Below are 13,271 nucleotides of genomic sequence, written 5' to 3'. Positions count from 1 at the left end.
AACACCCCAGAAGATAGGCTAAAGATACAGAAGGATCTTGACAAACTTGAACATTGGGCACTATCTAATAAAATAAAATTCAATGGTGAAAAGAGTAAGGTTCTACATTTAGGCAACAAAAACAAAATGCACAGGTACAGTATAGGTGGTACCTTGCTCAACAGTAGTAACTGTGAAAGTGATCTTGGAGTCCTAGTGGACAACCCTTTAAATATGAGCCAGCAGTGTGCAGCAGCTGCCAAAAAAGCCAACACATTTCTAGGCTGCATAAACAGAGGGATCGAATCAAGATCACGTGAAGTGTTTATTAACACTTCCCTCTGTTTATGCACTTTATAATGCCTTGGTAAGGCCACACTTGGAATACTGCATTCAGTTTTGGTCACCACGATGTAGAAAAGATGTGGAGACTCTAGAAAGTGTGCAGAGAAGAGCAACAAAGATGATTAGGGGACTGGAGACTAAAACATATGAAGAACAGTTGCAGGAACTGGATAGGTCTAGTTTAATAGAAAGAAGAACTAGGGGAGACATGATAGCAGTGTTCCAATATCTCAGGGGTTGCCACAAAGAAGAGGGAGTCATACTATTTCCCAAGGCACCTGAGGGTAGAACAAGAAGCAATGGGTGGAAACTAATCAAGGCGAGAAGCAACTTAGAACTGAGGAGAAATTTCCTGACAGTGAGAACAATTAATCAGTGGAACAGCTTGCCTCCAGAAGTTGTGAATGCCCCAACACTGGAAGTCTTTAAGAAGATGTTGGATAGCCATTTGTCTGAAACGGTATAGGGTTTCCTGCCTAGGCAGAGGGTTGGACTAGAAGACCTCCAAGGTCCCTTCCAACTCTGCTATTGTATTGTATTGTATTGTATTGTATTGTATTGTATTGTATTGTATTGTATTGTATTGTATTGTATTGTATTGTGAGAAAGTGAATAGTCTAAAATCACCCAGCTAGCTTTTCTGCCTAATATGGGACTAGCACTCCTACACTGTTGTATGCTTGTTTGTTGAAGTATAATTCTCTTAGCTCCTTGAAAAAAAAATTCTGGTAGAATACCTGCTGTGAATGCTTTTCCAAGGAAGGCTTGTGTAGTCTAGCACTAAAGAAAGATTGTTTCCCAACTTCCTTTAAGATGTCTGAGTGATTTATATTACCTGATACTTAAAGGTTCTCCCCCCCCCCTTTCTGCTAGTTATCTTATGACTTTTTATTGTTTCATGTAAACTAAAATAATACTTTAGTATAAAATTAGGATAAAATAATTTATAAAATATAGGTGAAACCTCATGTGGACTTCCATTTTAGGTCTTGCGTTTTCAGAGAAGGCTGTTTATATTTTTGTTTGGTCAAATTAATATCAATGATTAATTTGGGGCTAAATAAATTCTTACCTGAAAATACTTTCTTACCAGAAGATACCATAAATTCTTACCAGAAGATACTTTTCCTTTACTTTTGCATTAAAACTACATTTCAGTTTTCTGATACAGTTTCAAAAATTCATTCCCTTCCTTTTTGGTAAAAAAATATGCTTTTATTGAAATATTGATAGGTAATGACCTACAGATGCTATGGAGAGTCATATTTCTGAAGAAAGCACCTTTTGCAATTTTATTCTCTAATAAAGCACTGCTTTCAAGGTATGATTTTCCTCTTTTTGAGGGAACTCTGGATCACTAACAGTTAAAACAGAATAAAAATACAGTAAAAAAAACCACCAACTTTAAAAACAATAAAATAATTGGGCTGCTATGTTATTTTATGTTAATACAATCAAGACCCAGAAACAGCCTTGTTCTTAGGGTCTTGGGCTTGATGGCAAAGCCAAGTTTTGAATACCCTGCAAAAGTCCAGCAGGGTTGGGGCAATTCTAATCTCTAGGGGAATGGTTTTCTGGAGAGCAAGTACCACATCACATTTTGTTGCATTCTTTAGAAGTAATAGATGCTTTACTGTGAAAATGGAACTCTTCAGAAAAGAAGTAGTTTTAATTTTAGTGAATATATAGTGGTTTCATGCTGGCTAGGAAGATAACCAAAATAATTCGAAGTAGTATTAATCGTTGTTTTTGTGTGAAATCAAACTTTATCCCCTTTGTTAAGTATAGTAACTTTTGTAACAAGAATAACTTGGATTAGAATTTTAAAAGTTGCATATTCAAACAGCAAATTCTGATGTTGGCATAAAAAGTACATGATTTTTTTTCCATATAGCAACCTACTGATGTTATATCATATCATAAATATAATACGGCAGGTTTATCCTGCCCAGGTTTTTTGGTCAGAGTTTCTTTTAATTAAAGACCTTAAAGATTGAAATGGGGTCTTTCAAAAGAAATTAATGTGCCCTACCATTGAGCTATGGTTATAAAGTTGAACCTTAGTTTAGGTAGAACTTTGTTTAATATATTAAATGTCTTCAGATTTTTTTCTTTTTTATTCCATCCCTTTACCATCGATGACATTTCAGATTTCCATATGTTTGAATGCTTTCCTAATTTTGGCTCTTGCTGTTGTTTGCCACTATTGCCTGAAAATTTTCCCCACTTTTTCTGTTCTTGAAGCCTGCTTGAATTTAAACCAGATATTGTCCATTGAGAAGTAGTTAAATATAATGATCAGGAACATTACACTCCCTATGTAATCAGCCATGAAATTGCTAGATGCCAAGCAATTTCAAAAGATCTATATAAATATCTATAGAAGTAAATATACAGTGTTTGTTCATGCTTTTCTTAACTAAATTTCCATGAATTTTATACAAAATGGAATAATAAATTAATGTATAACTCTGAGCTTTATCTTGGGCAGTGGGGGAACCTAATTGAATGAAAATAAGAATTTCCTGCTACTGGTATACCGATGAAGAATTTCACTTGAAGGTTTAATTTTCCTGTTTGAAATGAAGTATTTAAAATACTACATTAAAGCTCCTTTAATTTTTCCTTTGTAGAAAGACACTCATAATTATCTTTCTAATTTTACTTTAAAATATTTAGAGCTAATGGAAGTATAGATTTGATATGCTAATATACTGAGCATGAGGTTAATTATTGTTAAGTAGACACCAATGTTAGGTCATTATAACTAATGCATTAAACAGTTGTGTTCTGCAGTCTGATTTACACCCACCAAAGTACCCACACATGTACCTGCCTATAGCACCCAACTACTTGCCCACTTGCCCGCCTTTAGAACTCACCTGTGTGTCTGCTCATAGTACCCACCCACCACAGTCTCACCCACCTGCATTGCATAGTAATTAACTGCCCACTTGTAGCTCTTATCCTCTGGCCAGGTTATGAGCCACCTAAAAAGGAAAGGCTTGTAATGATTGTGACTAGTGAATTTCTGCTGGCTTCCCCATTGACTTTGCTTTTTGGAAGCCCACAGGAAGTAGCAAGTTGTGGATACATTTCGTCCTTGCTTCATGATCCATCATCCTCATTTAATGACAGCAATGGGGACTGCGAGGATTGTCATCTCTAAACCTCATGGTCATGTGATGTCGTGTTTGACAATTGCATTGCTTAGCAATAGAAATTCTGGTCCCAATTACCATTGTTGCTCAAGGACCTGTTCAGTGACCATTCAAAGACTTGAGGGTGCTGAAAAAAAGAACCTGTTAGTGATCCTTAAACTTATGACACTGCCTGCAGTTAATACAGCCTTCTACGCTGCCCTCCCCTAGCTGTTGTCTTCTTCATCTCCTCTCTTCTGGACTTAACATTCCTATTTAGTTCACAATCAACACAGAAACGCTTCCATACAAATGTACATTCACATTTCAAATTAAACAACAAACTTCTAATGCAATCTTAAGCATTGCCTTATACATTTATCCATAAATACATTAAGCATATAAGAGGAGCCTGAAACTCTTTGTCTTTCTGCTTTCCCAGCGTATAACCAGTGTCTAAGTGTTCCATTTAGTCTCTTGAATGCTTCCATTATGCTCCTACTCCATTCAGCAATCAACTTTTATCTTCATATTTGAATGTATGTGTAATTCAAGGCTATTTATCATTTTCAAGCCAATTCACTTTCTTTAAATCAACAAACAATTAACTTTTCTTTTCATTGATATATATTATTCAATGACCTGCTGAAAAACCATAATTTGACTCGTACATCTCTTGCTGTGCACAAAGTTTCAGCATGCTTCCCAAATTTGTTTATTATTATTTCTCATGCACTTTCAATTAAAAAACTGTATCTCCCCAGGCACACTTAACAAATTACTCTCTTTCTAGTTTTCATTCATTCTTTTACTATAGTGTTCATCCAGTTCTCAAGCAAGAGTGTTCACACACTCATTAAACATAAGTTGCACAACCATTACATTTTTCCAATAACGCCATCTATACTGTAGCTCAGTGTTTTTCAACCTTGGCAACTTTTAAGATGTGTGGATTTCAACTCCTAGAATTTCTCAGATACTATGGAATAACTTTTTTTCTTTTTTATGAAACAATTTAGATTCATTACATTTTAAATCTCAGATAGTGTAGTTGTTCCAAAGTATTATATAGCAAGGAATACATGTAATAGAAAGAAATGTACTTTGCATATGTAAAATTATATTAAAGGAAAGATTTATCCTGTACCTGGACTTGAATTTCTGTGTTTAGGAAGCTTTTATATGGGGGAAGTATTCAGTCCTGCCGTATTTCATTTGCTATCAATTATTCTCAATCCAATAATAGTTCTGCTACTTTGCTCTACCACTTCAATTGCTGTTTTATTAAACCTGGTGGTGGGGAGCTTCCTCTAAAAGCTGAAGCATTAAAATCATAAACTCTGATCAAGGTGCATTACACTGCTGGCTGCAGATTCCCTGACTCTAGATTGCTCAGGGATGTCAAACTCGATTTCATTGAGGACCACATAAGGGTTGTCTTTGACTTTGGGGACTGGGGTGGGTGTGGCTTGGGTGGGCATGGCCAGGGAACGCGTGGCCAGCTCAAGGTCACTCATGTCGGGGGCACCTGTGGTGGCCAAGAGCTAAGGCAGTTCTTCCCTCAGACCATCCCACACTCTCATTATAAACTCCTTCCCTACCTCCCTTTTTCCTTCCTTCCTCCCTCCCTCCCTTTTTCTTCCTCCTTCATTCTCCTTTCTTCTTCCTTCCCTTCTTTCCTTATTTTTTCTTCTTCTCTTCCCATCTTTTGCTTTGTCTTTCCTCTCCCTTTCTCCTCTCCTGTCCCTTCTTGCATGCTCAAATGCAAAAGGGGAAGCATTTATCCTTTTGTTTTGTTTTTAGTTTGTTTTGCAAAAAAGCTCGGGTGGGCCACACATCCCTGGGCCTTGTTTTTGGCTGCCTGAACTCTGGCCCAGGGTGTTTTCGCTGGCAAAGACACCCTGGCCCAGTCCTTTGCTGTTTCCAGAGGGGGCTCATGGGCCAGATCTAAGTACCCTGTAGGCTGGATCTGGCCTGCGGTCCTTGAGTTTGACACCCCTGCTGCAACTCATCAATAGGTGAGATGATTTGGAATGATGAGTTGCATTCCACAATTGTGTTAAATGAGTTTTTCAAAGAAATAAACGTCTAATATAAGAAATTCTTCAATATTACTTTTTAATTAAACATGAAGTATAAAAATATAATTAAAATTATTTCTATGACCTGTTTCGAGTAACATGAACTATTGAATTGTTTAGATTGTGCCCAATTACCTATAAACCTAGAAGATGAAGTCTTGAAAATATTGCATTGTCATAAACTAGTAATTTTTTTATATTCTACAGAATGACAGGAAGGGAGTTCTTTACTCGATTTCCAACTCTTTATCCATTTTTGCTCAGTCAGTTGGAACAAATAACCAGTACAGCAGACAGGTAAGAAAACATATTGTTAATATCTCAACAAACTGTTAGAGAAGCAGAAAATGGGTTGGTAAGATATAATTCCCTGGACATTCTTCAAAAATTATTTGGAAGAAGTACTTCAGACCTGGCATGAACATGGTACTTTTCTGCTGTTCATAAAAAAGACTAACTTTTTGGTTTTTTGGGATCCATGTCAGCCTGAATAAAAATATGGTTTCTTTAAATAGTATCTATTACAGTATTTTTATCTGGAAGCCTGAAAAATGTAAGTTGCCTTAATGATTAATTCTGAAGTACTTTTCCCTTATCAATTTTTAAGTTACTCACAATTCTTTTGGACACTCTTTAAAATCAATTAATTATTCTCTTCATTCTTATGTAGTTTTTGAACATAAAAAGATGACATTCTGCATTAAAATGATTTTTTAAGATAAAATTCACATTGATATATTGTGACTCGGCTTTCCTATAGAGAAAAAATTAGTTTTTAAAATGTGTTTAGTTTAGTTTACTTTATTGTCATTGCACCTCGTACAATGAAATTAAATGACATCGTCAGTGTACATTATAACTATAAAAGTAAAACACAAACACACATCCTTCACATTCTACACTACTGAACTGAAAACCCGATATTGCATTAATATTGCGCTATACAGTAGACTGTATACAGTAGACAGTACAGTAAAAGGAACACGGTGGCTCAGTGGCTAAGACACTGAACTTGTTGATCAGAAAAGTTGTCACCTCGGCGGTTCAAATCCCTAGCGCTGAGTAATGGAGCGAGCTCCTGTTACTTGTCCCAGATTCTGCCAACCTAGCAGTTTGAAAGCATGTAAAAATGCAAGTAGAAAAAGTAAGAATCACCTTTGGTGGGAAGGTAACAGCATTCTGTGCATCTTTGGCATTTAGTCATGACGGCCACATGACCACGGATGCATCTTTGGACAGTGTTGGCTCTTCAGCTTTGAAACGGAGATGAGCATCGCCCCCTAGAGTCAGGAACAACTAGCACATATGTGCGGGGGAGGGGGCTTTATCTTTTTATACAGTAGAATTCAATATAGTTTCTTCCCTTTATTCTTTATGTTCTTTTATTGCAATATATTTGGATTGTATGCTTGTGTGCATTTTAAAACATGTAAAACATATACATTTGGTCCATGACTATGACATTCTATTCTTAACATTTGGCCCTTTATCTGTATGAATATTTGATTGAGAAAGCAATATTATTATAATTCAGACAAACTTTGCATATTTTCATGTAGTAAAACTAAAGAGTTGAAGCTTCATCCAGGCTTATTTCTCTTGCTCTTGGTCTTGAGTAAGCTGTATCCATCACCAATGGATGGCACATATTCTGCTCTCAGCATGGCTTCCTTTGTTCCTCTTATTTTGAGGTAAGTTGCATTTTTAATGCTTAGATTTCCTTGAGAAAGTTTGTAGTTAATTTTCTAATGCAAAGTATTATTAGTTTAAAATACTGTTTTCATTCATTTACAACATTCATTTTAGTGAATATAAGTATAATGTAGCATGTTTATGGAGTTTCTCAGATAGCCACGTCATGATTGTCCCAAAGGTGCTTTTTCAAAAGGCAAAAGTGAGAGAGAAGATAAATTTTCTTGAGAGGCTAAATAAAGTGATTTTGCAGTAAAGTACCTAAGGCACTGCAGTTATTTTTCTGCCTGTTCGATTATGGATGGCAATGATGGGTATGAAGATCCAGTTGTGTGGTCTTCTCATTGCCTTTCAAGAAAAGAAATGGCCAGGTTCTAGCTTAGTTCATTAGGAAATCCCAAGAGTTTGATTTTCTATCTGTATTTTTATAATTGAGTTAAAACTTGCTGTCTTCTAAATGAACTATGCATAAATCATTTTAGTCACAAATCTCGGTAATTTGTGTGGTAAGATCACTTGTTCTCCTTCTTAAATGAGACATCTCTTATTCATTATGATATTGAAATTGTATTTTAATTTAGTAAATACTACATATAAGCATGTTTATCATAATGTAAATACCACATGGTTGATTCTTCCTACTTTTCTGTCTCTAACACATGGAACACTATATGCCAGTGATGGCTAACCTTTTTGATACCGAGTGCCCAAAATGTGCACACATGTAAATGTGCATGCACCAACACCCAAAATGCAATGTGAGCGCCCCCCATATATGTGCCCTGTGCATGTGCCCTTCCCTGATGCGCATGCGCTCTACCCTCCTTGCCTCTTTTTGGCTTCCAGGTTAGTCCAGGCCCAAACAGGCCGGGGGGGGCTCACACAGTGCCCCTGGGCCCCATTTTGGTTTCTAGGTTGGTGCAGGCCTTCCAACCCAAAAATGGGGCACGGGGGGGCACATGCACAAACCCCCACACATGCGCCCTGCCCCCATCGCACATGTGTGGTGAATCAGGGCTGGGGTGACAGCTGGCATGCCTGTAGAGAGGGCTCTGTGTGCCACCTGTGGCACACATGTCATAGGTTCACCATCACGGCTATATGCCCTTATTTGTCTTGGTTAGCAGTTTTGGTCTGTTTTTACTACATGTGGATTTCTGTCTTCTCTTTTAAATGCTGGTTAATTCTGATTTACTATGCATTTATTTTGTTTGATTCATTGTTTGTTGTAGCTTTTGCTACAGGCATTATTCTTTCAGCAAAAGATATTGGTCTTAGTTCCATCGCAAGATGGGCTGTAGTTCTTAAATAGGGCTCAACTTTAATTGGTTTTAAAAGCAAACATTTAAATTAATTTATTGGTTATTTCTAATTTTAATCAATAGAAGGAAGTGTCAAAGGTATTTATTAACTGCATATTAGAAAAAAAATTCCCAACAATAAGAGCAACCCAGAATGATGTTGGCTCCTGTTTGTTGGATGGTGTTCAAGTGGGGCTCCATTGCTATCAATTGTGGTTACTTTAATTTGAATTCCTGTATAGAGTAGGGTATTTAAATGGCCTCTTTGAATTCCATGGAGCAATAATTTCATTCAGTCCTTTATTTGTTCATTTATTCAATTAACTTCTGATTAATCTCAATCCCAGAGTAGTTTGTGGCAGTGTACAAAGAGAATAAAAACATACCAAAATAACAAGGAAGACCCAAAAGAGCAAGCAATTGCTTAAGAGAGAAAGAATGTCAAATAAAGAATGGCAGTTAAAAATGTAGAATGGCAGAAACAATCGGGAATAAACAATATTTTAAAAATACTTTTACCCACTGAATACTATGAATCATTGAATCCTAGACTTGGAAGGGATCGAGAAAGGCTTCTACGTAGTTCAATATCCTGCTCAGGATAAGAATCTTCAGACCATTGCAGACAAATTGCTGTCTAAACATTTCTTGAAAGCCTCCAGTGATGGAGCTGCTCCATTGCTTAATATTTCTTGTAGTCAGGAAATTTCTCCTTATTTCAAGATTGTCTCTTTCCCTGTTGACTTCCTCTCGTGAGCTTTGTCTTTCCTACAAATGCTGTGGAGGATTTTTTTCCATCCCCTTTGCCCTGTAATATATTCCATCATATATTGGAAGACTGCTATCATGTCTCTGCTTAGCTTTTCTCTTCTTTAAGCTAAACTTAGCAGCTCCCTTTAAGTGATCTTTGTATGATGTTTTCTACAAACTACAGTACATCAGTGTTCTTTTATTGTGTTGTCTAGAACTAGACACACAACTGAAGTGCAACATAGAGTGATCATACCACTTCCTTGATATCGTGTATATGAGAATCCTAAGGGTCCCAAATGTTTAGGGTAGTCTATATAGCTGTCAGAGGGAATACCTGATTTTTTTTTTTTGCTTAATGCTAGCATAGGGCAAAGGGACTAAAATATACTTTTTCCTGTCAAGTGGCAGATGACGTGTATCACTAAATCATAATCTGTAGCTTATGCCACACACTAGCTCATTCATAAATTGCATTAAGAAATAATGGAAAAATATTTTGATAGGCCAACTTGGCATTAGTTCTAATATGCAATATTTGATTAAAAGTAATGCAAAAGTAACATTGCAAAAACTCTTAATTTTCAGCATTGGGAGGTTATAAAATTTTTAAAGGAAATAATTAATGTTAATAAATGCTTAGTAATTTGTCAAGTTAAAACCATGACTTTTTCTTTTTAAAGCATGTTAAGATGTTTTATCTAAATAGTTTTTAGGGGTGGCAGAGCCAATATTTAATGAAGGGACTTGAAACTAGATGATGTTAAGCTTCAAACATGGAGTTTTCATCTTTTCAACTTGGTCAATATTGAGAGAAATATAAATATGGACTGTGGATTTGGATGTTGTAACTTGATTAGCTATTTGTTTGCTGAGGCAAGTCATATCTCACCTTGAGAAATGTGCAAATAGCATCGCCCTTGACTTCTGTTTTATTTTGTTTAAAAATAGAAAGTAAATTAAGATTGTGCCAGGTAGAATAGATAATATTTTTCTGAGTCACGTGCAACTATATGTATGTATATGTGTGTGTGCATGTATGTATACAAAATATTCCAATGGCAATTTTGTGGCTTTGTAATCTGTTGCATTTTGTTTTATCTCATTATGGGGAGTCAGAAATGAGTGATCCCATTTAAGATTGACTTGAATACTAATGGAGTTAGTTCAGTTTGAGTGTCTATGATTCAATGGTTCATATATTTGCCTTGAATATTTGCCTTGAATATTTGCATAGTCCTATTTTTATTCGCCTCCAAGATAAACCTCCTTATGTAGGGGGAAGGGGAAAGTTATAACAGTGGAGAGTGCCAAGTGAGATTTCTTGAAATTTAATCTTAAAAGATGGATCTGTTTGCAGGCTCCATGTTCTCTTTAACACAATGTGCTATACATGTTTAAAATTCTCAGTCAGTAAGAACAAATACAAGGCTCTTAATCAGGAATAAATAACATGTTCTTTGTGTTTATTGCTTAAAATTCTTATGAGCTAATGGAAAAAAATGTAGACTGTGATCTTTCACTGAGGAAGAGTCAACCTCATCCAGTCCATTCCACTGTTTATTAAACCTTAATTTTTATTGGGAAAAGTGAATAATCACATTAAAACTTGACTATGCTGTTGAATCAACTTCACTGTTGCTAATTGCTTTGGATCTGTATATTTGGGGTTTTCCTCAGTGGAAAACATTGGTCACCCTAAATAATGTTTTTCCTAAAGTCACCTGTCACTGAGTAAGGTTCTCATGTACTTTATATTTCTATTGTTGACATCAGTAAAATAATTATAGCAAGAAAGCAATTGCTTTTGTTTGTTTTATATTAGTTTTGAAATAGCCTCAAATTGGCAGAATTATCCTTTATTGTGAAGAAAACCAATGAAATAGTTAAAAAAGAAAAAAATGTAATAAATTCCATATGGCTTTAACAAATTGCAAAACAAAACTAGTTGAACTCATATTGGTATGGAGAAATGAGCTCTGTGAAATGCAACAAACATCTAGTTCAGTGTTTCCCAATTTCAACAACTTTAAGATGGGTAGAACAACTGCCAGAATTCTACAGTCACAACATGCTTTTTTGTAGCTCTTCAAGCTAAGAATAGAATGGTGGGTGATCAGGCCCAAACCACAGCTGAGCTCCTGGAGCAAGGAATGGGACTGAGGGGTGGGGGGCAGAATGTTTGGAATGGCAGTGGCGGCAGATTATTAGTGGCATCTTTGCAGGTGAACTGGCACCATCCTCCTTGGCTTGCAGACCTGCCAGTCATGCTTGCAGAGTCGGAGAGAGCTAGATCTGGCCCTTTAGAGAAAAAGCTTGTCAGCATTTACCAAGGAGATTGTATTCGCTCTGGCTTTACTAAATGAGATATTGAAGTGGTGGTGTGTCCCAGCAGTTTTCTAGGTTCAAAGGCAGTGAGAAATACAGTTCTGCCTTCTCTCTCTCTCTCTCTTTCTTTTTTCTTTCTCTCTAAGTACCCTATTCTATACCCTATTACAGATTTCTGTATTATAAATTTATACTATCTAAATAAAAATATAAAGAGATGGTTTGGATCAGCGGATTTCCTCATCTGTACCAGGTTTCTCCAGTTAGTTGGAAGTCCATAAATAAGACTTCTAGAGTCAGGTAGCTTTACAAATTAGTATTTTTCCATTTTGGGTTGTCCAGCAGCAAATATGGAGAGAACTATTGCTTCTGAAAGTAGAGTCTATATTGCAATCAGCCTTTAAAAGAGTAGTTAATTCATTATTACATGACATTTACTTGATTTTTATCAGGTTGATAGTATATTCTGAATAAGAATTAAATTGAAAATCGTAAATTACAGAAATATGAATAGAGAAAATAGTTTGGTGTGCATTTCATCAATATAGTATATTGTTTTGATTGTGTATTATGTAGACATCTTAAGAGAAGCAACATACAATTGCAAGAAAAAGTATGTGAACCCCTTGGGATTATGTGGAGTTTTGCATGAATTGGTCATAAAATGTGCTCTGAACTTCATCTAAGTCACAACAATAGAAAACCACAGTCTGCTGAACATAATACTACACAAACATTAGATGTTGCCATGGTTTAATTGAACATAACATGTATTCACAGTGCAGGGAGGAAAAAGTATGTGAACCGTTGCACTTAATAACTGGTTGACCCTCCTTTGGCAGCAATAACCTCAACCAAACGTTTCCTGTAGTTGCATATCAGACCTGCACAATGATCTGCAGTAATTTTGGACCACTCCTCTTCACAAAACTGTTTCGGTGTAGCAATATTCTTGGGATGTCTGGTGTGAATTGCTCTCTTAAGGTCATGCATTTCAATCGGGTTTAGGTCAGGACTCTGACTGGGCCACTCCAGAAGGCGTATTCTGTGCTGTTGAAGCCTTTTTTTTGTTGAATTACTTGTATGCTTTAGGTCATTGTCCTGTTGCATCACCCATCCTCTGTGGAGCTTCAGTTGGTGGCAGATTTTCCTGCAAAATGTTTTGATAAACCCTGGAATTCATTGTCCCATCAATGACAACAATCCATCCAGGCCCTGAGGCAGCAAAGCAGCCCCAAACCATGATGCTCTCTCCGCCATGTTTTACAGTGGGGATGAGGTTTTGATGTTGGTGTGCTGTGCCTTTTTTTCTCCACACATAGTGTTGTGTGTTTTTCCCAAACAACTCAATTTTGATTTCATCTGTCCACAGTATATTTTGCCAGTAGTGCTATGGAACATCCAGGTGCTCTTTTGCAAACTTCAAACGTGCTGCAATATTTTTTTGGGACAGCAATGGCTTCCTCCGTGGTGTCCCCTCCCATGTACTCCATTCTTGTTTAATGTTTTCCTTATTGTAGATGTGTCAATAAAAATGTTAGCATGTGCCAGAGATTTCTATAGGTCTTTAGCTGACAGTCTAGGATTCTTCTTTACCTCATGAAGCATTCTGTGCTGTGCTCTTGCAATCATTTTTACAGGATGGCCACGCCTAG

The 13,271-nt window shown here is 36.5% G+C and overlaps 1 protein-coding gene across 1 annotated transcript in view; it reads left to right on the top strand.

The window, feature by feature from the left end:
* The window catches only part of THADA (THADA armadillo repeat containing), a 106,263-nt gene that overhangs the window by 51,592 nt on the left and 41,400 nt on the right, over window positions 1-13,271 (top strand). The window contains 2 exon segments of the mRNA XM_032215562.1: window positions 5,753-5,842; window positions 7,105-7,236. Of these exon segments, the coding sequence (XP_032071453.1) occupies window positions 5,753-5,842; window positions 7,105-7,236 (222 nt within the window).

The sequence above is a fragment of the Thamnophis elegans genome, chromosome 4 (genome assembly GCF_009769535.1).
Source record: "Thamnophis elegans isolate rThaEle1 chromosome 4, rThaEle1.pri, whole genome shotgun sequence".
Taxonomy (NCBI): domain Eukaryota; kingdom Metazoa; phylum Chordata; class Lepidosauria; order Squamata; family Colubridae; genus Thamnophis; species Thamnophis elegans.
The sequence above is the reverse complement of the archived record's forward strand: the minus strand, read 5'-3'. Positions and strand labels throughout refer to the sequence as shown.